The following is a 27999-nucleotide window of genomic DNA, read 5'->3' on the forward strand; positions in this document are numbered from 1 at the left end:
GCTCGACTCCAGTGTGAATGTAGCTCGGGCAAACATAGCTCGACTCCAGTGTGAATGTAGCTCGGGCGAACATAGCTCGACTCCAGTGTGAATGTAGCTCGGGCGAACATAGCTCGACTCCAGTGTGAATGTAGCTCAGCTCCAGTGTAAATGTAGCTCGGGCGAACATAGCTCGACTCCAATGTGAATGTAGCTTGTTCTCGGTGTAAATGTAGCTCGACTCCAATGTGAATGTAGCTTGTCCTCGGTGTGAATGTAGCTCGGCACCAGTGTGCATGTAGCTTGGCTCTGCTGTGAATGTAGCTCAGCTGTGGTGTGAATGTAGCTAGTCCAAAAACACATGCAATAGTCAGCTCACCTGTATGTCGGCTGTTCCTCATCTGTTCCTGCACGGAAAAGTTGAGCATACGATCCACAGAAAAAATACGATAGATCCAGCAGGAATGAGATTAAAACCAGTTTCTGTTTATTTCTTCATTTAAAAAATGACAGCTGAGGTAAACCACTCAAAAGTATGAAACATATTTGTATCTCGCAGCACAGAATGTAGCTAGGGCCTACATGGCTCGGCTCTAGCATGAACGTAGCTCGGCTCCATCACGAATGTGGCTATGAATCTAGCCAACCTCTGGTACCACTCTTTCTGTGGACAGGAGTCATATTCTTTTTGTTTTTCCTAATGTTGAACATCCCCCTAAGTATTCACAGCCCCATGGTGTTTTCTGTTCAGCTGACAGTGATGCAGTACCAGATATCTGACAGTCTGTGCACCAGCCTACCCTTCCACCTGTTCCCCAGCATGGAGAGAGACCCTGGCAGCAGGTAAGGACAATATGCCTCCATGACCAGTATTCATTTTTATTTACCTCCTTTAACGGTTTTCCATTGATATCACTGTACGAGGGCTTGAATTTTGCGACATGAGTTGTACTTTTAAATGCCACCATTCACTGTACCATATTACATATTGAAAAATAATTCAGCTACATGATTCTCCAGGTCAGTAGTTGAAATGTTCAGAACATTGTAAACAACGGAAAAAAAATAGGTTCATGTCACCATTTTGTTGGGACTTTTTTTTTAAAAGAAGTGAGGGTTTGGATTATTTGTGTAGTGAATTGCAGATTTTAATGCTATTAATTTGGGGTACATTCAATGTTTTGATCACTTTTTATTTTACTTTTTGTCAGAGCAAAAGAAGTTAACTCTGGTGTTTAGATCTTTAGTATTTGTTCATGGTGTGAATTAATTCTATAGGTTGATGTGATGACACAGCATTTATTTTTAATTAGGCCAGACATATTTTAAGTAGGTCAGGAGACATAGACCATTGTTCATATGAGCCTGAATGTTGATGTTTAGCCTTGGGAGTCAGGGACGCAGAGTAACTGAACAATTGATGTTTGCGAAAATGTTGATTACCTAATTTATCAGTCCAGGTAGCTTGTTGGCATGCAAACACTGACACACTATGCAGATTAATTGAATAATCAAACAATGAGCGTTGACCTTATCCCACCTTTCCCCTGACCTGTGGATGATGTCCTGAAGGACAGATCTGGGCATAAAAAGGACCTCTAGCCTTCTGCAGAGAGCCTCTAAAGAACAGCAGCCAGGGAACCATGGCTCCAAGCAGAGAAATACAGATTTGAGACACTCTACAGGATGCCAGCTTAAGGGACCACAGCCCTAGCCCGAGGAATACAGATCGGATCCATTGACCATTAATGAACTCATGGGGACACACCCACTGACCCTCGAGTCTCCAGTTGATAGAGCGCACTATATATATAATCATTGTTGTCAACCACTTACATGCTGCTGTCAGCTACTTACATGTTGTTGTCAATACTTGCTGTAATCCTTCTCCTAATCCCTAGGGTACTTGTAAAACTATACTGCATTACGTCTGTACTGCATTACACAGTGAAAATCATGGTCTCCTTTGACGTCCAATCACATTTTGCTCTTTATGGCAGCAACGGGGACCTTCAGCAGGTTCCTGGCTACCATAACAAACCATTGGAACACCAAGAAAAAGTTGCATTGGGGGAAAGAAAGGGCCCGTCCGAACAGACACCCCAAGATTGCGCTACTTAACTGCCGTTTTCTAAGATGACAGCATGTAAGTGGTTGACAGCAGCATGTATTTAAGCGGTTGACAGCAGTGATAATTTATAACTATGTATATAACACAGCCAACACCTGCTTTGTATGGGCCCTCAACATCAGTACATCATATGTTGGAAAGTCTGGAATAGGGGAAAATCTGCTATAAAATGAAATTGCGCTTATACATGACCTGTAAATATCCTGGGTGCAGTCTGTGGCATGTAGTGTTGTGTAGTCTACTGCCGGTCATCCACCTACTAATACACTAAAGCTGCAATAAAAGTGTAACCCCACGCTCTCCGTAGCTTTCCTTTTGTATGGCTATTGTCTGCAGTGACCTCTCGTTTTCTTTTACAGCCGCCTGCGGATCTACGTGAAACTGCGCTGTGACTTAAGCCCAAAAAGGTGAGCAGATAAACAAAATAGATCCCATATGGCTTTGATTACTGTGATGAGAGATGTTGGGGACTTTTCTTACCTGCAGTTTGGGCAGGTACACAGTACCAGGCGTGGATAATATGGAGAAGGCAGGGTGACTAGACTCCTCTTGCAGTGGATGTAACGTCGACCATACTGCTCGTCTCTCCAGTTTCCATGATGATGCTGCATAAAATCTATATATTTGATGTGGGAAACTAATGATCTCCCTGTATATTTGCCTCCTCCGGACAGCCAAGCCATCAATGTTTGTGTCCAGATTCCTGTGCCAAAGGGAACCAGCAGGTGGGTTTATCACATAGCTGATCATGTTGGGTATTACCAGACACCCGTGTAACTCTTTAAACTGTTGTTTGCCAGCGTCTCTCAGGATCTGTGCAGCCCGGATCAAAGTGCAGCTCTGACGCTGAACACTCAGTCACTGTCCTGGAATATACCCCGGATCCGTGGAGGAAGCCAACTGTCTGCACTCTTCAAGGTAAAGCGCTGACCAGATCTAAAAAACTGAACACAGTATAGCTCCCCAATAATCAGAAAAGCCCTTTTAGGATGGTCTCTAGCCATCCCAGGATTTCTCACTCTCGTCCTTCCACAGGTGGACGTCTCTGGATGCATCTCCCTTCCCTCCGTCTTGGATCTTCCACCTCTTAACCTTTCCTTCGAGGTGCCATCCCTCACATGCTCCGGGCTGCAGATCAGATTTCTCCGATTACGCAGTGAACGTCCGGCACCGATCCACACGTGGGTGCGATATCTCACCCAGAGCGACTCGTACAGTGTCCGGCTTGGCTAGCTGCGGTCAGCGGAGGATTATTTATATAATTATATATATTATGTACAGACGGTGCGATCCCAGGGGACACTGGGGGGGGGGGGGGGGACATCAGAGGTCAGAAAGTGAGAGGAGGCGCTCGTAGTGACTGTCACATCACTGCTCATATTTTATCTTATGCACTACAATATTGGATTTTGTTTTGAACTGTTACTCTCCCAAAGTTGTTGCACTGCTTCACTACCACGTACATGCACCATGAGGAGCGTCGGTAGCCTTGGTCTGGATGAGGTATCCGAGATTTATATGGAATAAAGATCTACAAAAAAGATCAAGTTACATCCTGTATTATACTCCGGAGCTGCACTCCCTATTCTGCTGGTGCAGTCACTGTGTGCATACATTACATTATTATTATTTATATAGCACCATTGATTCCATGATGCTGTACACGAGAAGGGGTTACATACAAATTACAGACATCACTTACAGTAAGCAAACTAACAATGACAGACTGATACAGAGCAGCGAGGACCCTGCCCTTGCGGGATTACATTCTAGAGGATGGTTGGGAAGGAGACAATAGGTTGAGGGTTGCAGGAGCTCCGGTGTTGGTGAGGCGGTAGCTCCGGTAGTAATGAGGAGGCAGCGGGGTCAGTGCAGGCTGTAAACTTTCTTGAAGAGATGGGTTTTCAAGTTCCGTCTGAAGGATCTGAATGTGGTTGATAGTCGGACGTGTTGGGGCAAAGAATTCCAGAGAATGGGGGATATTCTGGAGAAGTCTTGGAAGCAGTTGGGTGAGGAGCGAATAAGTGTGGAAGAGAGAAGGAGGTCTTGGGAGGACCGGAGATTACGTGAGGGAAGATATCGGGAGATTAGTTCAGAGATATATGGAGGAGACAGGTTATGGATGGCTTTGTAGGTCAGTATTAGTAATTTGAACTGGATATGCTGAGGGAATGGGAGCCAGTGAAGTGATTTGCAGACGGGGGAAGCGGAGGAGTAGCGAGGAGAGAGATGGATTAGTCGGGCAGCAGAGTTAAGGATGGACTGGAGAGGTGCGAGAGTGTTAGAGGGGAGGCCAGAGAGGAGGGTGTTGCAGTGGTCGAGGCGGGAGATGATGAGGGCATGCACTAGCATTTTAGTAGATTGAGGGTTGAGGAAAGGACGGATTCTGGAAATCTTCTTGAGCTGGAAGCGACAGGAGGTGGCGAGAGCTTGGAAGTGCAGTTTGAATGACAGGGCAGAGTCAAGGGTTACTCTGAGGCAGTGGACTTCCGGTACGGGGGAAAGCGTGATGTAATTTATTGTGATAGATAGGTCAGGTAAGGAAGATCTGTGAGATGAAATAAAGATCATGACTAGTGTTGAGCGATACCTTCCGATATCAGGAAATATCGGATCGGATTGGATCGAACCGATACCACAAAAATATCGGATATCGCCGATTCCGATACCGGAAACCAATGCAAGTCAATGGGACACAAATATCGGAATTAAAATAAACCCTTTCTTTCCTTTGTAGGTTAATTCTACATGAAGGAAAACAACTAAGAATAATGTAGAATGTATTGGGGGAGGTGGAGGAGACATTAAAGGCATAGGCATAGGCCCAATCAAATGGAATAGCAGGAATTAAATTTTTTTTTTTTAAGACGTCCGGAGTTACAAAGATATTGACTATGTTAAGCTTTTCTATATTTTGTCAGATATTTATGTTTCACTACTTCCATGCTCTTCACCTGCTTTTTTACTTCTCCCACACTTTCTCCTTTTCGGAGAAAACCCACAGTCCTACAGGGGGAGCTTGTCCTATTGGCACTACAAAACCAGCCTTCATTGCCAGATCCCACATAGGAAGCACCTAAACTGCAGGCACCATAGAGTCGTCTAACCCGACAGGACAACGTATTGGAGGCAAAGTGACCTTGACACTACCCGGAAACAGCTGGCGTGCTGGAACCAGGCTGGGCAGGAGGCAGTACCTGTGCCAAAGACACTGCCGAGAACCAGCTGACAGTACTGGAACCCGGATGGGTAGCAGAAGGTACAAGAGCCAATGGAACTACCGAGGACCAGGTGATGGTACTGGAACCCGGTTACTAAGCAGGAGGTACCCGTGCAAGAAAGCACTACCAAGGACCACCAGACGTTGGTGGAACTCGGATACCGAGAAGGAGGCACCTAATCCAAAGGCTCTGCCTGGAACCAGCTGACGGTACTGTAACCCAGGGGGACCTATTCAAGATTGACTTCCAAAGAACCAGCTAATGGTGCTGGAACTCAGATAGGCAGCAGAAGGTCCACATGAAAAAAAAAGTTGCAAGGCCGCGAGCCGGCCGCAGTTACCGAAACCCACAGTCCTACAGGGGGTACTTGTCCTATTGGCACTACGGAACCAGCCTTCATTGCCAGATCCCGCAGCCCACATAGGAAGCACCTAAACTGCAGGCACCATAGAGTCGGCTAACCCGACCGCAACCCGACAGGACAACGTATTGGAGGCAAAGTGACCTTGACACTACCCGGAAACAGCTGGCGTGCTGGAACCAGGCTGGGCAGGAGGGAGTACCCGTGCCAAAGACACTGTCGAGAACCAGCTGACCGTACTGGAACCCGGATGGGTAGCAGAAGGTACAAGAGCCAATGGAACTACCGAGGACCAGCTGATAGTACTGGAACCCGGTTACTAAGCAGGAGTTACCCACCTCCATAACCCCTTCACCCTCTATCAAACCAGCAACCACACCACTAGACAAAGTTTTCCTCATCCATATCCACCACCACATTCACTGCTGCTGGACCAGTGACAACAGGGGGTGACATTTTGACTTCCGCATCATCAGGCACAAGGGGCTGAGTCTCCTCCACAGAACTGGAGGCGACCTCACCCCTGGTCTTACGTGTGCCCTCCGCATCAATTGATATTTTCCGCTGCTTTACTATTGATACCAGGCGCCGCTGATCCTTTATATCAGCATCTTGTTGACCAGCGACACCAACACAGAACAGGACTTTGGTGGGAGGACAGGAACTCCCAGCAACAGCAACCCCCTCACACTGCCGCCGCTTCTCAACTAAGTGATCAGTGGCAACAGCATTCAGGGGCACCGAGGCTATCGGAGCGGCCCCCGACACCGTTCTGCTCCCCCCTCCCACTGAGGAGTGCACCACAGTATCATGGCCTGACTGTATGCCCGCTGCCCTCACTGTCCAGCCTCTTGGCTGATGCACCTGCTGCTGCATCCCCGCTACTACAAGCAGAGACGGAGCTCTGCCCTTATTACGTTGCTTTGTAATCTCCCCGCGCCTTTGCATCGGATCCACAGCAGAACCCGGGCTGGGCTGGGCAACAGGGCTTATACAGCGAGCTGACCCTGCAGCCGACTCAGGGGGTAAAGGGAGGGGAGCATACACATAGCTTACCGCTTCCTGCAGCTTTGGCTTGTTGGTTTTCTTTGTCTTTTTCTTCTGGCCCCCAGGTGCCTCCTCTGGTAAATCATCACCAAGATGGAAGTTCTGAAGGCACACTGGGGACTCCAGGAGCTTGATCTCCGCCATTACCGCCCCTCCCTGGCCGCTGTTGTCACTGTTCTACCCAGAGCCAGCAGAACTGCGCCTAGATGTTAACGTCGCCTGTCCTGCAGGGAGCTCGCTGCACATGGCCTGCGGGTGACTTTGCAGGCTGCCAGGTGGGGCTTTCTGCTGGTCATCATCTTCCTCATCATCATCATCTGCCTGGCTCTCAGGCTGCTGCCCCATCTGCCTTTTCTCTCTGTTATCAGCCATTTCTCTGAATCTGTCCTTATTCATACGCTTTTCCTTAAATGGTCCACTTTTTTCTCTGATGAAAGCTTTTCTGACTTCAAGCGCATTGATTTCAACTTTCAGTCTCCTTACCTCCGCCTGGAACTGATTATTCCTCGGTATGGAGGAACCTGCAGCTTTGTTGCATGTGCAGCACAGCTCCTGCCGGAGCCTCCTCAGGGTCTTACTCGTCTCTTCATACTCACGGAGGTGGCTCATGACCCGGGAGGCATAGGTGGACACAGACTCCCGGGGTCTCTGCAGCGCCCAACCCTTCTCAGTGAGGTTGGCCTCACCTCTGTGAGCACTCAGCTTCCCTCCGGAAGGACCGCCGTGTTGCACGATAGCAGGCTTCTCCATGTTGGAAGCCTTGCGGCTTCTCTGGGTCTCTGCAGACCTGGGGGGAGTAGGAGCCACATTGCTGCGACTCCTGGTGGAGCGTCTCACCCCCCCGGATCCTCTCATGTGCAGGCTGGTTGCTGGTTCCTTCGGCTCCCCGCAAGCCTGGTCCGGGAAGCAGAACCCTGGGACTTGGCTCCTTCACTCATCCCAGGAAACCCACTCCCTCCCTGCGTAAGAGAGAAAGCAGGTCCCCGGGTGGAGAGGTGGTGATTCTCAGGAGCAGACAGCAGGATCAGCAGCCACCGCACCCTCAATCAACACAACTAGTACCAGCTGAGCAGAGCTGCACTCACTATTCTGCTGGTGCAGTCACTGTGTACAGACATTACATTACTGATCCTGTTCTGATCCTGAGTTACCTTCTGTATTATACTCCAGAGCTGCACTCACTATTCTGCTGGTATAAAGTGTGTACATAGAGTTACGTGCTGTTACTATGGAGCTATTCCTGCGGCCCTTTGCTTCCTCCCTCGCTGTGTTAGGCGCCTGTGATGCTTTACTTTCTCTTAGGTGGAAGGTGAAGAGGTCAGAGGAGATTGCAGAATTAGGAGCCTGAGGCTGAATGTTTCCGCCCCAGCACTTGGCATATTATGACCCCCTATTACGCATCATGTAGTTACCCCCATGTGAGAGCTGCGGTCGAACCCATGTTAGGGGGCATCACAATTTTTTTTATTTTTATTTCGGTCTGAAGAAGTGTGTATGGGTAGTCAGGACCCCACTGCAATATTATGAGTATTTGGCAGCACGTCCTTCTCTCCCAGTGATGTGACAACACGTCGCCCCTTTCTGCACATGTGTAACTTTAATGAAAGTGCCAGAAATACAATAAACACATAAAACTCGCACCCCAGCCGAAACTACAAACCATGTGGGAAAACAAAACTTGTGAATATATATAACTGTGCAACATCTGAAGGAATCCCCTAATGAGGACAGCGACCAGCAGAGGGAGCTCACTCTTCACTGTCCAGAATTGCAGAATCCAGGAGATCCAGCCGCTGCGGGGAAGAGAGCGGATATAGACACTAAGGATGCGTTCACATTGGTGCAGAAAGTTTTGCAAGTGGAACAGCACAGCAATCTATATTCAGGTAGGTATATAAATACAGATAAACTCACCCGACCTCATATATACAGAGAGCTCCCCCTAGTGGTGTACATCTCTGCAGAGAGCTCCCCTTAGTGGTGCACATCTATATGCAGAGAGCTCCCCCTAGTGGTGCATATCTATATGCAGAGAGCTCCCCCTAGTGGTGCACATCTCTATGCAGAGAGCTTCCCCTAGTGGTGCACTTCTATATGCAGAGAGCTCCCCCTAGTGGTGCACATCTATATGCAGAGAGCTCCCCCTAGTGGTGCATATCTATATGCAGAGAGCTCCCCCTAGTGGTGCATATCTCTATGCAGAGAGCTCCCCTTAGTGGTGCACATCTATATGCAGAGAGCTCCCCCTAGTGGTGCATATCTATATGCAGAGAGCTCCCCCTAGTGGTGCACATCTCTATGCAGAGAGCTTCCCCTAGTGGTGCACTTCTATATGCAGAGAGCTCCCCCTAGTGGTGCACATCTATATGCAGAGAGCTCCCCCTAGTGGTGCATATCTCTATGCAGAGAGCTCCCCTTAGTGGTGCACATCTATATGCAGAGAGCTCCCCCTAGTGGTGCACATCTCTATGCAGAGAGCTTCCCCTAGTGGTGCACTTCTATATGCAGAGAGCTCCCCCTAGTGGTGCACATCTATATGCAGAGAGCTCCCCCTAGTGGTGCATATCTCTATGCAGAGAGCTCCCCTTAGTGGTGCACATCTATATGCAGAGAGCTCCCCTTAGGGGTGCACATCAATATGCAGAGAGCTCCCCCTACTGGTGCACATCTATATGCAGAGAGCTCCCCCTAGTGGTGCACATCTATTTGCAGAGAGCTCCCCCTTGTGGTGCACATCTCTATACAGAGAGCTCCCCCTAGTGGTGCACTTCTATATGCAGAGAGCTCCCCCTAGTGGTGCACATCTATAATCAGAAAGTCACAAAATCTAAGAAAGAAGATAGTTTTACAGATGGCTGTGCACATGATCTCTCACCTCCTCTTCTGTGGATGTTGTGCTGCTCTCCCTGTCATCGATCACCATTTCTTCATCATCATCATCATCATCTTCCTCCTCCTCCTCCATTAAGCTCAATCTGTAACATGAGCATCCATTGATGAGAACCGATGGGGAATATATCCAGATATTATACAACAGCCTGGTACCGCCGGGCAGCTGCTCTCTTCAGTGAGAAGAGCTGAGGAGGCAGCCATGACACCTGGAGAACTCTAGCCTCACATAAGGCTATGAGAGCGTTCAGACATAGCAGACATTTCCTCCGATCTGAGGCTACATCTGCATTTTGCACAGGATAATCACTGCTGCTTTTCTGCAGAGCACTTTTTGAAAGCAAAAATCTGGAACAATTCCATCGCATGTGAGCAAGTCCTAATGGAAAAACACACGCCACATACAGCGGTACGTCAAGAAACCAAGAGAAGACGATCTCACCGATGCAGGCTGCTGGGCAAGGCAGATGGAGTTTCTCTTCGAGTCCTCGGAGGTAATGTCAAGGGGCGGCGAACAGTGAAGGGCTTGCTATAACAAAAAAATACATGCATGACAGCAGACATTGCATTTTACACTCTTTCTTTTTAGTCTTTATGCTAAAATTTTTATTATCAGATTATTGTACTTGAGTTTCTAACCTGGTATCAAAATCAGAATCAGACCCTCCTCTGTCATCCGTGGGGCTTTCTGTGGCCTTCGCCCCACTTCGCAGCATGGTAGAGGACATTAATGGCATCAGCCCGTTTTCATCGGCCAGGGAGCTGCTGGAGTCGTCTGAAATAAAATTCAGGGATGAATCCAAGATGGGAAATCAGCTCAGGAAAAGAACAGCCTGCCTGCAGGAAACACAGGAACACGTATAATGTACTCACGCGTCCATATGTATGGCGCATTAATTTCACATTCACCGTCCAAATATGGACTGCAATGTCCAGAGCGACGTTCTTCAACAGCCTCACATATTGTGTCACTGTTGAGTTTTTGTCCATACATTGCAGTCCATACTTTGACCATGAATGTTTGGTGTGGAAAACCGGCCTCAGCAGCGACCGAAGTCAGCAACGTAAGGAGTGGCCTCAGCAGCGATCAGAGTCAGCAACATAAGGAGTGGCCTCAGCAGCGATCAGAGTCAGCAACGTAAGGAGTGGCCTCAGCAGAGATTGGAGCCAGCAACATAAGGAGTGGCCTCAGCAGCAATTGGAGCCAGTAATGTAAGGAGTGGCCTCAGCAGAGATTGCAGCCAGCAACATAAGGTGTGGCCTTGGCAGCGACCGGAGTCAGCAACGTAAAGAGTGGCCTCAGCAACGTAAGGAGTGGCCTCAGCAGTGATCGGAGTCAGTAACGTAAGGAGTGGCCTCAGCAGCGATTGGAGCCAGCAACGTAAGGAGTGGCCTCAGCAGCGATTGGAGCCAGCAATATAAGGAGTGGTCTCAGCAGTGATCGGAGACAGCAACGTAATGAGTGGCTTCAGAAGTGATCGAAGTCAGCAACTTAAGGAGTGGCCTCAGCAGCAATTGGAGCCAGCAATGTAACGAGTGGCCTCAGCAGCGATCGGAGCCAGCAACGTAAGGAGTGGCCTCAGCAGCGATTGGAGGCAGCAATGTATGTAGTGGCCTATGCAGAGATCGGAGATAGCAACGTATGGCATGGCCTCAGCAGAGATTGAACTGAGAAACATAAGGAGTAGCCTCAGTAGCGATCGGAGCTAGCAATGTATGGAGTGGCCTCAGCACAGATCAGAGCCAGCAACATAGGGAGTAGCCTTAGCAGCAATCAGAGCTAGCTAAGTAGGGAGAGCCTCAGCAGCGAACAGAGCTAGCAACGTATGCAGTGGCCTCAGCAGAGATCAGAGCTAGCAACCTATGCACTGGCCTCAGCAGCAATCAGAGCCAGCAATGTAGGGAGTGGCCTCAGCAGCGATTGGACCCAGCAAAGTAGGGAGCAGCCTTAGCAGCGATTGGAGCCAGCAACGTAGGGAGTGGCCTCAGCTGTGAATAGAGCCAGCAATGTAGGGAATGCCCTCTGCAGTGATCGCAGCTATCAACAAATGCTGTGGCCTCAGCAGCAATCAAGAGCGAGCAACGTAGGGAGTGGCCTCTGCAGTGATCGGAGCTAGCAACGTATGCAGTGGCCTCAGCAGCGATTAGACCTAGCAACGTATAGAGTGGCCTCAGCAGCGATCGGAGCCAGCAACGTAGGGATTGGCCTCAGCAGTGATCGGAGCTAGCAACGTATGGAGTGGCCTCAGCAGTGAGCGGAGCTAGCAATGTATGGAGTGGCCTCAGCCCCGAAGTCAGAGCTATACACATGCACATGATATGTGATTATCAATACCATCCATGTCTGAGGGAGGGCACTCGACAAATGAGGGAGTTGCTGCATTTGTTTTTCTCCAGCTAAGGAGCTGAAAAGAAAAAAGCCAAAAGGGGCCGAGCATCTCCATCTTGTATCTCATAGGAGGTCTTAGACTAAAAGTGAATGTTGCACTCACCCTTTTCAAACCTCCTTTTCTTGCTCAGTGGTGAGTGTGCCTGTCTCCGCTCCTTTGCCCTGTGTGTGCTCGGTGTGGCAGCTCTGGACTCCTGATCTGTACCCAGTGACCTCTTATACGTACTCTGCAGTGCCCACATGTCGTCACTTTTCTTAGGGACACCAGGCACCATCACTGAGGGAACGTATTGCTGACACATCTCCTCCAAGTAATGTAAGCTGGAAAAGATTGGAGGAGATGGTAAAGTAACACTGCACAGTGGAGACCTCCTATCAGATCAGAGGGGTGTGCACAGTGGAGACCTCCTATCAGAGGGGTGCGCCCAGTGGAGACCTCCGATCATACGGGTGCGCACAGTGGAGACCTCCAATCATACAGGTGTGCACAGTGGAGACCTACGATCAGAGGGGTGCGCACAGTGGAGACCTCCATTCATACAGGTGTGCACAGTGGAGACCTCCGATCAGAGGGGTGCGCACAGTGGAGACCTCCGATCAGAGGGCTGCGCACAGTGGAGACCTCCAATCAGACGGATGTGCACAGTGGAGACCTACGATCAGAGGGGTGCGCACAGTAGTGACCTCCTGTCAGAAGGGTGCCCACAGTGGAGACCTCTGATTAGAGGGGTGCGCACAGTGGAGACCTCCGATCAGAGGGGTGCGCACAGTGGAGACCTCCGATCAGAGGGGTGCGCACAGTGGAGACCTCCTATCAGAGGAGTGTGCAAAGTGGAGACCTCCGATCAGAGGGGTGCGCACAGTGGAGACCTCCGATCATACAGGTGCGCAAGTGGAGACCTGCGATCATACGGGTGCGCACAGTGGAGACCTATGATCAGAGGGGTGTGCAAAGTGGAGACCTCCGATTAGAGGGGTGCGCACAGTGGAGACCTCCGATCATACGGGTGTGCACAGTGGAGACCTACGCTCAGAGGGGTGCGCACAGTGGGGACCTCCTATCAGATATTATACAAAAGCCTGGTACCACCGAGCAGCTGCTCTCTTCAGTGAGAAGAGCTGAGGAGGCAGCCATGACACCTGGAGAACTCTAGCCTCACATAAGGCTATGGGAGCTTTCAGATGTAGCAGACATTTCCCCCGATCTGAGGCTACATCTGCATTTTGCACAGGATAATCACTGCTGCTTTTCTGCAGAGCACTTTTTGAAAGCAAAAATCCGGAACAATTCCATCGCATGTGAGCAAGTCCTAATGGAAAAATACATGCCACATACAGCGGTACGTCAAGAAACCAAGAGAAGACGATCTCACCGATGCAGGCTGCTGGGCAAGGCAGATGGAGTTTCTCTTCGAGTCCTCGGAGGTAATGTCAAGGGGCGGCGAACAGTGAAGGGCTGACTATAACAAAAAAATACATGCGTGACAGCAGACATTGCATTTTACACTCTTTCTTTTTAGTCTTTATGCTAAATTACAATTTCTAGAATTTTAATTATCAGATTATTGTACTTGAGTTTCTAACCTGGTATCAAAATCAGAATCAGACCCTCCTCTGTCATCCGTGGGGCTTTCTGTGGCCTTCGCCCCACTTCGCAGCATGGTAGAGGACATTAATGGCATCAGCCCGTTTTCATCGGCCAGGGAGCTGCTGGAGTCGTCTGAAATAAAATTTATGGATGAATCCAAGATGGGAAATCAGCTCAGGAAAAGAACAGCCTGCCTGCAGGAAACACAGGAACACGAATAATGTACTCACGCGTCCATATGTATGGCGCATTCATTTCACATTCACCGTCTAAATATGGACTGCAATGTCCAGAGCGACGTTCTTCAACAGCCTCACATATTGTGTCACTGTTGAGTTTTTGTCCATACATTGCAATCCATACTTTGACCATGAATGTTTGGTGTGGAAAACCGGCCTCAGCAGTGACCGAAGTCAGCAACGTAAGGAAAGGCCTCAGCAGCGATCAGAGTCAGCAACATAAGGAGTGGCCTCAGCAGAGATTGGAGCCAGCAACATAAGGAGTGGCCTCAGCAGCAATTGGAGTCAGCAACGTAAGAAGTGGCCTCAGCAACGTAAGGATTGGCCTCAGCAGTGATCGTAGTCAGTAACGTAAGGATTGGCCTCAGCAGTGATCGTAGTCAGTAACGTACGGAGTGGCCTCAGCAGCGATTGGAGCCAGCAACGTAAGGAGTGGCCTCAGCAGCGATTGGAGCCAGCAATATAAGGAGTGGTCTCAGCAGCGATCGGAGACAGCAACGTAATGAGTGGCTTCAGAAGTGATCGAAGTCAGCAACTTAAGGAGTGGCCTCAGCAGCAATTGGAGCCAGCAACGTAAGGAGTGGCCTCAGCAGCGATTGGAGGCAGCAATGTATGTAGTGGCCTATGCAGAGATCGGAGCTAGCAACGTATGGAGTGGCCTCAGCAGCGATCGGAGCCAGCAACGTAGGGATTGGCCTCAGCAGTGATCGGAGCTAGCAACGTATGGAGTGGCCTCAGCAGTGAGCGGAGCTAGCAATGTATGGAGTGCCTCAGCCCCGAAGTCAGAGCTATACACATGCACATGATATGTGATTATCAATACCATCCATGTCTGAGGGAGGGCACTCGACAAGTGAGGGAGTTGCTGCATTTGTTTTTCTCCAGCTAAGGAGCTGAAAAGAAAAAAGCCAAAAGGCGCCGAGCATCTCCATCTTGTACCTCATAGGAGGTCTTAGACTAAAAGTGAATGTTGCACTCACCCTTTTCAAACCTCCTTTTCTTGCTCAGTGGTGAGTGTGCCTGTCTCCGCTCCTTTGCCCTGCGTGTGCTCGGTGTGGCAGGTCTGGACTCCGGATCTGTACCCAGTGACCTCTTATACGTACTCTGCAGTGCCCACATGTCGTCACTTTTCTTAGGGACACCAGGCACCATCACTGAGGGAACGTATTGCTGACACATCTCCTCCAAGTAATGTAAGCTGGAAAAGATTGGAGATGGTAAAGTAACACTGCACAGTGGAGACCTCCTATCAGATCAGAGGGGTGTGCACGGAGGAGACCTCCTATCAGAGGGGTGCGCCCAGTGGAGACCTCCGATCATACGGGTGCGCACAGTGGAGACCTCCAATCATACAGGTGTTCACAGTGGAGACCTACGATCAGAGGGGTGCGCACAGTGGAGACCTCCGATCATACGGGTGTGCACAGTGGAGACCTACGATCAGAGGGGTGCGCACAGTGGGGACCTCCAATCAGACCGTTGCGCACAGTGGAGACCTCCGATCAGAGGGGTGCGCACAGTGGAGACCTACGACCAGAAGGGTGCGCACAGTGGGGACCTCCTGTCAGAGCGGTGCGCACAGTGGAGACCTCCAATCATATGGGTGTGCACAGTGGAGACCTACGATCAGAGGGGTGTGCACAGTGGAGACCTACGATCAGAGGGGTGCGCACAGTGGAGACCTCCTATCAGAGGGGTGCGCAGTGGGGACCTCCTATTAGAGGGGTGCGCACAGTGGAGACCTCCTATCAGAGGGGTGCGCACAGTGGAGACCTCCGATCAGAAGGGTGCGCACAGTGGAGACCTCCGATCAGAAGGGTGCGCACAGTGGAGACCTCCGATTAGAGGGGTGCGCACGGTGGAGACCTCCGATCAGAGGGGTGCGCACAGTAGAGACCTCCGATCAGAGGGGTGCGCACAGTGGAGACCTCCGATCAGAGGGGTGCGCACAGTGGAGACCTCCGATCAGAGGGGTGCGCACAGTGGAGACCTCCGATCAGAGGGGTGCGCACAGTGGAGACCTCCGATCAGAGGGGTGCGCACAGTGGAGACCTCCGATCAGAGGGGTGCGCGCAAGTGGAGACCTCCGATCATACGGGTGTGCACAGTGGAGACCTCCGATCATACGGGTGCGCACAGTGGAGACCTATGATCAGAGGGGTGTGCAAAGTGGAGACCTCCGATTAGAGGGGTGCGCACAGTGGAGACCTCCGATCATACGGGTGCGCACAGTGGAGACCTGCAATCAGACGGGTGCGCACAATGGAGACCTCCGATCAGAGGGGTGCGAAGAGTGGAGACCTACGATCAGAGGGGTGCGCACAGTGGGGACCTCCAATTAGATGGTTGCGCACAGTGGAGACCTCCGATCAGAGGGGTGCGCACAGTGGAGACCTACGACCAGAAGGGTGCGCACAGTGGGGACCTCCTATCAGAGCGGTGCACAAAGTGGAGACCTCCGATCATATGGGTGTGCACAGTGGAGACCTACGATCAGAGGGGTGTGCACAGTGGAGACCTACGATCAGAGGGGTGTGCACAGTGGAGACCTATCAGAGGGCTGCGCAGTGGGGACCTCCTATTAGAGGGGTGCGCACAGTGGAGACCTCCTATCAGAGGGGTGCGCACAGTGGAGACCGATCAGAAGGGTGCGCACAGTGGAGACCTCCGATCAGAAGGGTGCGCACAGTGGAGACCTCCGATTAGAGGGGTGCGCACGGTGGAGACCTCCGATCAGAGGGGTGCGCACAGTGTAGACCTCCGATCAGAGGGGTGCGCACAGTGTAGACCTCCGATCAGAGGGGTGCGCACAGTGGAGACCTCCGATCAGAGGGGTGCGCACAGTGGAGACCTCCGATCAGAGGGGTGCGCACAGTGGAGACCTCCGATCATACGGGTGTGCACAGTGGAGACCTCCGATCATACGGGTGCGCACAGTGGAGACCTATGATCAGAGGGGTGTGCAAAGTGGAGACCTCCGATTAGAGGGGTGCGCACAGTGGAGACCTCCGATCATACGGGTGTGCACAGTGGAGACCTACGATCAGAGGGGTGCGCACAGTGGAGACCTCCAATCAGACGGGTGCACACAGTGGAGACCTCCGATCAGAGGGGTGCGCACAGTGGAGACCTCCTATCAGAGCGGTGAGCACAGTGGAGACCTCCGATCATATGGGTGTGCACAGTGGAGACCTACGATCAGAGGGGTGTGCACAGTGGAGACCTACGATCAGAAGGGTGCCCACAGTGGAGACCTCCAATTAGAGGGCTGCGCACGGTGGAGACCTCCGATCAGAGAGGTGCGCACAGTGGAGACCTCTGATCAGAGGGGTGCGCACAGTGGAGACCTCCGATCAGAGGGGTGCGCACAGTGGAGACCTCCGATCATACGGGTGCGCAAGTGGAGACCTCCGATCATACGGGTGTGCACAGTGGAGACCTACGATCATACGGGTGCGCACAATGGAGACCTATGATCAGAGGGGTGTGCAAAGTGGAGACCTCCGATTAGAGGGGTGCGCACAGTGGAGACCTCCGATCATATGGGTGTGCACAGTGGAGACCTACGATCAGAGGGGTGCAAACAGTGGAGACCTACGATCAGAGGGGTGCGCACAGTGGGGACCTACGATCAGAGGGGTGCGAGGTTTCTGCGGGGGTGCACATGTTGCTGGACATGGGTGACCGGTGAGGAGGACAGGGATGAGAAATTGAGTAGATGGTGGTCAGATAGAGGGAGAGGGGAGGCTGTGAAGTTAGAGAGCAGAGACGGGTAAAAATTAGGTCTAATGTATGTCTGTGTGGGTGGCTGCGGAGGACCACTGAGTAAGTCCAAAAGATGAGGTAAGGGACTGGAGTTTGGAGGCTACTGACTGGTGGGTGTTAACAGGGATGTTGAAGTCACCCATGACGATAGTGGGGATGTCAGCAGATAGAAAGTGAAGGAGCCAGGTGGAGAATTGGTCAATAAACTCAATGGCCGGGCCCGGAGGTCGGTATATGACGGCCACTTGGAGGTTGGAGGCAGTATAGATGCGGACAGAGTGGACTTCAAAAGAGGGGAGGATAAGGGAGGGTAGAGGTGGGATTGGGTTAAAGGTACAGTTGGAAGAAAGGAGAAGGCCCACTCCTCCACCATGTTTTTTGTTGGGGCGAGGAGTGTGGGTGAAGTGGAGGCCACGGTAACACAGCGCAGCAGGGGATGTGGTGTCGGAGGGTGTCAGCCATGTTTCTGTGAGGCCGAGGAAGGCAAGATTGCAAGAGGTCATGAATCACATGAAGCTTATTGCAGATTGAGCGGGCATTCCAGAGTGCTCCAGAGAGAGGGAGCAGGGGGGTGGGCGTCAAGGGCACGGGTTTTACGTTGGAAAGACTGCGGTAGTTCATATTAGATAGGGAGTGGTAGGAGGGGGTAGTAATGGGAGGCATGAGCTGTGGGGGTTGGGAGATATGTCGCCAGCAGTGAGAAGCAAAAGAGAGGGAGAGCAGGTGGGAGAAAGAGTGGGCGGCTTGTTTTATTAGGAGAGATTTGAGGTTGAGGAACAGGTCAGCAGAGGAGGTCAGGTGGGGAGGAAAGAGGGAAGGGGGGATGATTATTTGGTTAGAGGGTGCTGGGGCTTGTGGATAGCGAAGGAGAGTGAGGATTAGTGGAGCAAACACTGTAAGGGCATATGTAAACATGGTGATGGAGTAAATTTATAGGGCTAAGTAGAGGACCAGGTGAGAGAGATTGTGGAAACTGGTTTGGGATAAATTAGCAGCTTGCCAGGACACCAGGGGTGGATAGATGATCAAAGACACTGGGCCTGACTATATCTATATACTATAACTGTATTATACTCCAGAGCTGTACTCACTATTCTGCTGGTGCAGTCACTGTGTACATACATTACATTACTGATCTTGAGTTACATCCTGTATTATATCCCAGAGCTACACTCACTATTTTGCTGGTGCATTCCCAGAAGGAGACTCGGGGCCCCCTGAGAGCCCCGCCGAAGCCGGAACCTCACCCTCAGCTTCCTCCTCAGAGGAAGAGATGTTTTCAAGGGCTTGAAACCGGTTAGAAAGACCAACCAGAGGGGAGTCGGTTTTTCCTTCCTTAAGTACCTTGGTCAGAGCGAGAGATGTTTTATCTCCCTTCTTTCTGGTGCCAAGCTTACGCTTGTCCTCTAGCCACTGTCAATTATCCTTATCCATACTTTCATAATGGGAGGACTCGGAGGCAGCGGCACTTTCCTCCCTGTGGATCTTCCTGACCTCCTCATCCAACTCATCATCCCTCGGGGCCCCAGCAGCAAGACTAGCATCCAGAACAGGGGCCACCCCAGTAGCCCGGGGCTCGCCCAGCTCCCTTTCCTGTCTGCGCTTGTCAAGACGCTTCAGCTGGGCAGGCATCTTTCTATTGCTTTTACTTCTTGGCCCCCCAGCTCCCTCACCCCTACTAGTCCCTTCCCAAGCAGAAGCAGCCTCACGGCTTTCTCCCGACTGCATTAGCGAAGGAGTGAGGACAACGGTTGAATGGGCGACCTAACTCACCATACAGGTGGCACCTAATCTCTACACAAGATATAGCAAGATGGCGATATCCCCACACAATGCACATATCTGCACAGTGCAGTTTGCGCTGAAGTGTGGGGTCGCTGCACTTGTGACAGAGCTTCGGTTGCCCCTGGTAGAAGACCAGGATACGATCCCTACCCAGGAAGGCAGATGATGGTATGTGGGCAACCATACCACCTGAACGCCTAAGTTTTACCATTAAACGTTCAGGCCCCTGACCAGATACCAAACTCGTCACGGTTTTTCTTTGGCATTTCTACCACCTCTCCATAATGGCCAAGCCACGTCATGATGTCATAACAAGAAAGCGACTCATTACAAGTCATCACGGTCACTTTCTTGACTTGGTTTTGGCAAGACACCACCTGAACGGCAAAGTCTCACCAGCCGGGCTCATTTTTTGCCAACTCATAGTTCGACCAGAAGAGCTCAAGCCCCTCCGGCCGAACAAAGCTGACATCAAACTCAGGTGTGGAATATGGATGTATCAAGGCATAGATGTCAATCGCATTGAAGCCCATCCTCAGCAGGAGCTCCACAACTTTAGACTTTGGAGGACACGCATCACTACCCCTCCACCAAAGACAGACTACATTCATACGCACACTACCCAGCCCAGCTGTTGGGAGGGACCACACTGTATCCCCCCTTGTGCTCTCAGAAGGCCCCAAGACCATGCCTCTTTATCCAGAAGGATAGATCAACCTCTCGACCCTCTACCATTAGTGATCTCTCCCCCTTCTTTAGAGCCTCCAGGAGACGCCGCTGCAACATGCCGTCCCCAGAGGCCAGAGTCGAGGAGGACGCCCTATTTCCCCCGGAGGTGACAGTGGCATAACTCCTGACGGGTGCTGCCACCACCGGGGGGGCAACAGGACCAGTGACCACATTTACACCAACAGCATCACTATTACCCACCTCCACAACCCCTTCACCCTCTATCAAACCAGCAACCACACCACTAGACAAAGAATTTTCCTCATCCATACCCACCACCACATTCACTCCTGCTGGACCAGTGACAACAGGGGGTGCCATTTTGACTTCCGCATCATCAGGCACAAGGGGCTGAGTCTCCTCCACAGAGCTGGAGGCGACCTCACCTCTGGTCTTACGTGTGCCCTCCGCATCAATTGATATTTTCCGCTGCTTTACTATTGATACCAGGCGCTGCTGATCCTTTATATCAGCATCTTGTTGACCAGCGGCGCCAACACAGAACAGGACTTTGGTGGAAGGACCGGAACTCCCAGCACAGCAACCCCCTCACACTGCCGACGCAACAGAATTCAGGGGCACCGAGGCTATCGGAGCTGCCCCCGACACCGGGCTGCTCCCCCCTCCCACTGAGGAGCGCACCACAGTATCGTGGCCTGACCATTCGCCCACCGAATTCGCCCAGCTCTGCGCCTCACTACCGTGCTTTGTAATCTCCCCGCTCCTTTGCACCGGATCCACAGCAGAACCCAGGCTGGGCAACGGGGCTCATACAGCGAGCTGATCCTGCAGCCGACTCAGGAGGTACAGGGAGAGGGGCATACACATAGCTTTCCGCTTCCTGTAGCTTTGCCTTATTGGTTTTCCTTGTCGTTTTCTTCTGGCCCCCAGGTGCCTCCTATGGTAAATCATCACCAAGATGGAAGTTTTGAAGGCACACTGGGGACTCCAGGAGATTGATCTCCCCCATAGCGCCCCTCCCTGGCCGCTGTTGTCACTGTCACTGTCCTCCCCAGAGCCAGCAGAACTGCGCCCAGATGTCAATGTCACCTGTCCTGCAGGGAGCTCGCTGCACGTGGCCTGCGGGTGACTTTGCAGGCTGCCAGGTGGGGCTTTCTGCTGGTCATCTTCCTCCTCATCCACCTGGCTCTCAGGCTGCAGCGCCATCTGCCTCTTCTCTCTGTTATCAGCCATTTCTCTGAATCTGTCGTCATTCATAAGCTTTTCCTTAAATGGTCCACTTTTTTTCTCTGATGAATGCTTTTCTGACTTCAAGCGTATTGATTTAAACTTTCAGTCTCCTTACCTCCACCTGGAGCTGATTCTTCCTCGGTTTGGAGGCACCTGCAGCTTTGTTGCTTGTGCAGCGCAGCACCTCCCAAAGCCTCCTAAAGGTCTTACTAGCCTCTTCATCCTCACGGAGGTGGCTCATAACCCGGGAAGCACAGGTGGACAGACTCCCGGGGTCTCTGCAGCGCCCAACCCTCCTCAGTGACATCGGCCTCACCTCTGTGAGCACTCAGCTTTCCTCCAGAAGGACCGCCGTCTTGCACGATAGCAGGCTTCTCCTCCATGTTGGAAGCCTTGCAGCTTCTCTGGGTCTCTGCAGACCTTGGGGGAGTAAGAGTCACATTGCTGCAACTCCTGGTGGAGCGTCTCACCCCCGAGTCCTCTGATGTGCAGGCTGGTTGCTTCTGCACCCCACCAGCCTGGTCCAGGAGGCAGAAGCCTGGGACTTGGCTCCTTCACTCATCCCAGGAAACCCACTCCCTTCCAGGGTAGGAGAGAGAGCAGGTCCCCGGGAGGAGAGGTGGTGGTTCTCTGGAGCTCAGTGGCAACCGCACCCACAATTAGCAGCAGCTGAGCAGAGCTGCACTCACTATTTTGCTGGTGGAGTCACTGTGTACATACATTACTGATCATGAGTTACATGCTGTATTATACCCCAGAGCTGCACTCACTATTCTGCTGGTGCAGTCACTGTGTACATACATTACAATACTGATCCTGAGTTGCATCCTGTATTATACTCCAGAGCTGCACTCACTATTCTGCTGGTGCAGTCACTGTGTACATACATTACATTACTGATCCTGAGTTACCTCCTGTATTATACCCCAGAGCTGCACTCACTATTGTGCTGGTGAAGTCACTGTGTACATACATTACATTACTGATCCTAAGTTACATTCTATATTATACCCCAGAGCTGCACTCACAATTCTGATGGTGCAGTCACTGTGTACATACATTACATTACTGATCCTGAGTTACCTCCTGTATTATACTCCAGAGCTGCACTCACTATTCTGTTGGTGCAGTGGCTGTGTACATACATTACATTACTGATCCTGAGTTACATCCTGTATTATACCCCAGAGCTGCACTCACTATTCTGCTGGTGCAGTCACTGTGTACATACATTACATTACTGATCCTGAGTCATATCCTGTATTATACCCCAGAGCTGCACTCACTATTCTGCTGGTGCACTCACTGTGTACATACATTACATTACTGATCATGAGTTACATCCTGTAGATCTTTTATTATAAAAATGAAAAACATAATAATAATAACAACAGAAACAAATGTATCAGCCAGAAAATAATCAATATAATGAACACTGGTCCAGCCGCTCATTCATTCCTCACACATTTTATATATACAGAATAATAACTAACATTAAGTACTTACACCTTCTGGTCCGGTCACCAAACTAAATAATAACAAATAAACAATAGCAAACAAAGACTATATACACAAACATTTTATTTATTTTTGTTATTTTAATTTCATTTTTTTTCAAATTTTTAAATATTTTTTTTATTTTTTTTATAAATAAAAAAACTCACAAACTAAACAAATATATACAATACTAAGCTGACCACCACCCCACACTCAAGCCCACCAGTCCCAACCCCCGCACTGACCTGAGAGCTGGTCCTGCGTCTCATGCCTCAGTCCATGCCCAACGTCCATAGGCCAGATCAGGTGGTGCCAGTATTCCCCCGAACGCCCCAGTGTCCCATAGTGCCACAAGATAAACCCACCTTCCCCCTTTTCCCACCACCCAACCTAACACCTACTCCCAAATCTATATCCCTATATACAATATATACAATTTATACAGCAGCACACACCACAATAACCACAAATCACAAAGCCCAAGTTCGGCGCCTGCAGCCCTACATCACTGTAATGATCAAACAAAACAAAAATCTACATTGTCAGCAGCAACACACCACCAAGGAAGGAGATGACCAGACTAGGGCACACTAAAAGAAAAGCCCCTCCAGAGGAGAGCGGCCCTCCGTGTGCCCAGTCTCCCATACTCCAGATAGCGCACCTTCACCAGGTCACCGAGTATGGTCCTAAACACATCATCCACTGGGAGGATTTTCTATTGCGTCGATACTAAGCACTGTGCGTTCCACGTGATACCTAAACACTGCGCTAACTAGAAATAAGGTGCAGCGGTCCCGATCACCAAGGTCTCCGAATGCTCCATATACCCATGCCGCATAAGAGAGACTGGCCAGCCAAGACCAGCCAATGGAGGCGCCCACCCTGTTGTACACCTCTGTGTTGAAGGGACAATGAAGCAGGAAGTGGTCTATGCTTTCCAGCACGGTACCACAATGCTCCCGGGGACAGTTCCTGTCCTCAGAGCACCTACACTTCAGATTGTCCCTCACACACAATTTCCCATGGAAGCAGCGCCAAGCCAAGTCCCAAAACTTTGAGGGAATCCTGATAGAATTCAAAAGATGCAAACCCACCCCAAGATCCCAACTTGGGCAATCCCTGAGCGTCAGAGGCCTCTGGAAATGGGTCAACAGAACCCTATTGTCAAGGAGTTTCCTTGGCAGAGTCCTGATCTCCCACATTCCCAGACCCCACCAACGAATTACCTTCAGAACCAAGGTAGCGTAAGCCGGAAGATGTCCATGCGGTGTGCGAAGATCCTTCACTTGCCCTCCTGTCTCCCATTCCTGGAAGAAAGGCTGAAACCATCCCCTAGAGGAGAATACCCACGGAGGAGCCCTCTCTTTCCAGAGGTTTGCAATATTGATCTTAATGAAGGTATCCACAAGGAATACCACAGGGTTGCCCATACCCAACCCTCCTAGTCTCCTCGTATGGTAAGTAACCTCCCTCTTGACCAGGTTCAGTCTATTCCCCCATAACAGTTTGAAGAACAAACTGTAGACCCGAGTCCAGAGAGACTCCAGCAAGATGCACACACTGCACAAATAAATTAGTAATGTGAGCAGGTAAGTTGAGCAGGTAAGTTTTGATCAGGATCTCCTCCTCCCAGCCAGAGACTCTCACACTTATCCAGGTTGATCTTGGACCCGAATGCCTCCGAGTAGCGATCTACCTCTGACATCAGCCACCCTGCCTCGTGAGATGAAACAAAAACAGTGACATCATCGGAATACGCCACCACCCTCAGAGTTGCCTCCGGTGCTGCCCGGTCCATCCCGATCCCGGCCAACGGTCCACCCTCCTAAGTGGGTCAATCGCAAATACGTACAGCAGCGGGCTCAAGGGACAACACTGGCGAACGCCGGACCCAACCTCAAAAGATCTGCCAATCCAACCGTTCACAAGAGGGAAACTCTCTGCCCCACTGTACAAGGTCTTAAGCCAATCAACAAACCCCCCCGGCAGGCCATATCTCAGAAGGATGGACCAGAGGTACTCATGATTAACCCAATCAAACGCTTTTGTCTGGTCCAGTGACAGCATGTACCCCTTTCAGTGACCAGCCCTACCGCCTCTCGGACACAGAGCACAGCACTAAATGTGTTGCGGCCTGGAACAGAGCAATGCTGGGCCTCTGAAAGGAGTCGGGGTGCAAATTTCACCAGCCGATTAAACAGCACCTTTGCCAGAACCTTCCTGTCTGCATCATTGAGAAGCGCTATGGGACGCCAATTCTCAATGCAAGATGGATCCTTACCCTTTGACAAGATGATCAGGGCAGACCTCCTCATTGACTTTGGCAGAGTGCCCAAGGAAAGACACTCATTGAATACCTCAGTCAAGAGGGGAACCAAAGAGTCCTTAAAGGTCTTATAGAATTCAGATGTTAAGCCATCTGGACCGGGCAATTTTTGGGGGCAAGCCCTTCAATCACCAACTTAACTTCCTCTTCCCTAATCATTTCTGTCAATACATCAAGAGAGGGGTCTACCCCTGGTTCGGGGACAGCTTCAGCCAGGAAAGCAGACATCTCATCCCAATCAAGATCCCTCTTCCCCAAGAGGTGCGAGTAGAAGGATCTGACAACCTCCAGGATCCCTGATCTGGATCTCCTCAGGGACCCCGTAGTGTCGACCAGTCCTGTAACTACTTTACTATTCACTGACATCTTGCAGTTTCTGTAAGAGTAGGGCGAGCGGTACTTCCTGTAATCCCTCTCAAAAACCAAAGATACGTGTCTATCGTACGGACACCTCATAAGCAAAGATTTCACTCTGGAGATCTCCTCACGGCTACCTCCAGTTGAGACAAGATGCCCGAGTTTCCACCTCAGACCCCGATACAGGCGGTACCTGCTCAGACTCTTGAGGCTCGAAAGCTGGCGGAAGAATCTCGCCACCCTTTCCTTGAACATCTCCCACCACTCTGACTTACTACTACAAAGATCCAGTAAGGGTACCTGGCTCTGAAGAAAATCCTCAAAGGACTGTCTTCTCTCCGCTTCTTCCAAGTGAGACGAATTGAGCTTCCAAAAGTCTCTTCCCATCCGGAGGGTCTCTGTAACATTCAGAGAAAACAAAATCAAACAGTGGTCGGAGAACTCCACCTCAACAACAGACACTGCTGAAGAGACAGCTTCCTCCTTTAAATAAAACCTATCTATCCTAGACCTACAATTACCTCTATGATAGGTGAACCCCTCGTGGCCTGGGGTGTGCCGAATGTGGGCATCCACCAGGCGAACCTCACTAGCTATACTATTAAGGGCGACGCTATCATAAGTCAGCTTGTCTCTGGAACCTCCTCTATCTCGGGGCCTCATGACAGCATTGAAGTCCCCTCCAAAGACAACCTGCTGACTTGCAAAAAGGCAGGGCTTGATCTTCATGAAGAGACCCTTCTGGTTCCACTTAGATTGGGGACCATAGATCCATAGATGTTGATGAGCCGGAGCTCTTGTCCCTTCATGAGGACATCTAAGATCAGGCACCTCCCCATTTCTAACTCAATAACCCGTCGGCATTCCACCGATGCGGTAAAAAGGACCGCCACTCCACTATACGGCTCGGCCGCAAGAGACCAATAGGAGGGCCCGAGTCTCCATTCCCTCTTAGCTTTAAACACGTCTGCCATGTTTGGCAGCCTGGTCTCTTGCAAAAATGTCAGCTTCAACCTGGCTGAGAAAATCAAAGGCTGCAAATTTAGCTGTATTTGACTTTATGCTGGCGACATTCATGGACGTCAGCGTCAACGGAGTGGGTACCGCCATCATTGGTGATAGAGTTAGATGGCTTTCTTCTTCCCACTCCCCTTATCCTCTGCCTCAGAGGAGGAATCCTTCCCCCTCCCTCCTCCTTCACACGTGTTTTTTATTTTTATCATCCTCGTCTCCGGACTCTGGGCCAGTCTCTCCCTCCAAGGACCTTACATTCCCAGAAGAAGGCAACTCAGTGCCCCCTGTGAGCCCCGCCGAAGCCAGAACCTCACCCTCTTCATCAGGGGAAGAAATGTATTCAAGGGCTTGGAACCGGTTAGAAAAACCAACCAGAGGGGAGTTGGTCTTTCCTTCCTTAGGTACCTTGGTCAGAGCAAGAGATGTTTTATCTCCCTTCTTTCTATTCTTTCTGGTGCCAAGCTTACGCTTGTCCTCTAGCCACTGTCTATTATCCTTATCCATACTTTCAAAATGGGAGGACTCGGAGGCAGTGGCACTTTCCTTCCTTTGGATCCTCCTGACCTCCTCATCCAACTCATCATCCCTCGGGGCCTCAGCAGCAAGACTGGCGTCCATGAGAGGGGCCGCCCCAGTAGCAGGGGATCGCCCAGCTCTCTATCCTGTCTGCGCTTGTCTAGACACGGCTCACGGCTTTCTCCCACCGGGGTCACGACTGCATTAGTGAAGGAGCGAGGACAACGGCTGAATGGGTGACCTAACTCACCACACAGGTGGCACCTAATCTCCACACAAGATGCAGCAAGATGGCCGATATCCCCACACAATGCACATTTCTGCACAGTGCAGTTTGCGCTGAAGTGTGTGGGGTCGCCGAACTTATGACAGAGCTTCGGTTGCCCCTGGTAGAAGACCAGGATACGATCCCTACCCAGGAAGGCAGATGATGGTATGTGGGCAACCGTACCACCTGAACACCTAAGTTTTACCATAAACGTCCAGGCCCCTGACCAGTTACCAAACTCGTCACGGGTTTTCTTTGGCATTTCAACCACCTCTCCATAAAGGCCAAGCCACGTCATGATGTCATAACAAGAAAGCGACTCATTACAAGTCATCACAGTCACTTTCTTGACTTGGTTTTGGCGAGACACTACCTGAACGGCAAAGTCTCGCCAGCCGGGCTGAAGCCCCTCAGGCCGAACAAAGCTGACATCAAACTCAGGTGTGGAATATGGATGTATCAAGGCATAGATGTCAATCGCCTTGAAGCCCATCCTCAGCAGCAGCTCCACAACTTTAGACCTTGGAAGACACGCATCACTGCCCCTCCACCAAAGACGGACCACATTCCTACGCACACTACTCGGCCCAGCTGTTGGGAGGGACCACACTGTATCCCCCCCCCTTTTTGCTCTCGGAAGGCCCCCAGGCCATGCCTCTCTATCCAGAAGGACAGATCAACCTCTCGACCCTCTACCATTAGTGATC

General features: G+C 50.8%; 3 protein-coding genes across 8 annotated transcripts in view; 1 reads left to right on the forward strand and 2 right to left on the reverse strand.

Moving 5' to 3' along the window:
- The window catches only part of AP4M1 (adaptor related protein complex 4 subunit mu 1), a 40070-nt gene extending 36425 nt beyond the window's left edge, over positions 1-3645 (forward strand). For both annotated transcript variants that reach the window (XM_077261706.1, XM_077261707.1), the window contains exons 12-16: positions 731-822; positions 2470-2517; positions 2785-2835; positions 2911-3028; positions 3146-3645. In XM_077261706.1, coding sequence (XP_077117821.1) covers positions 731-822; positions 2470-2517; positions 2785-2835; positions 2911-3028; positions 3146-3343 — 507 coding nt within the window. In that variant the 3' untranslated portion in view covers positions 3344-3645. The remainder of the gene's footprint in view (positions 1-730; positions 823-2469; positions 2518-2784; positions 2836-2910; positions 3029-3145) is intronic.
- Positions 1-27999, reverse strand: part of MCM7 (minichromosome maintenance complex component 7) — a 217614-nt gene that overhangs the window by 42201 nt on the left and 147414 nt on the right. The gene's annotated exons all lie outside the window — the stretch shown is intronic.
- Positions 8318-27999, reverse strand: part of STAG3 (STAG3 cohesin complex component) — a 157044-nt gene continuing 137362 nt past the window's right edge. For all 5 annotated transcript variants that reach the window (XM_077261694.1, XM_077261697.1, XM_077261693.1 and 2 more), the window contains exons 34-41: positions 14825-15042; positions 13602-13737; positions 13391-13477; positions 12121-12338; positions 10268-10403; positions 10071-10157; positions 9615-9714; positions 8318-8532 (exon numbers count right to left, since the gene is read on the reverse strand). In XM_077261694.1, coding sequence (XP_077117809.1) covers positions 8488-8532; positions 9615-9714; positions 10071-10157; positions 10268-10403; positions 12121-12338; positions 13391-13477; positions 13602-13737; positions 14825-15042 — 1027 coding nt within the window. In that variant the 3' untranslated portion in view covers positions 8318-8487. The remainder of the gene's footprint in view (positions 8533-9614; positions 9715-10070; positions 10158-10267; positions 10404-12120; positions 12339-13390; positions 13478-13601; positions 13738-14824; positions 15043-27999) is intronic.

Source organism: Ranitomeya variabilis, chromosome 5, assembly GCF_051348905.1.
Source record: "Ranitomeya variabilis isolate aRanVar5 chromosome 5, aRanVar5.hap1, whole genome shotgun sequence".
NCBI lineage: Eukaryota > Metazoa > Chordata > Amphibia > Anura > Dendrobatidae > Ranitomeya > Ranitomeya variabilis.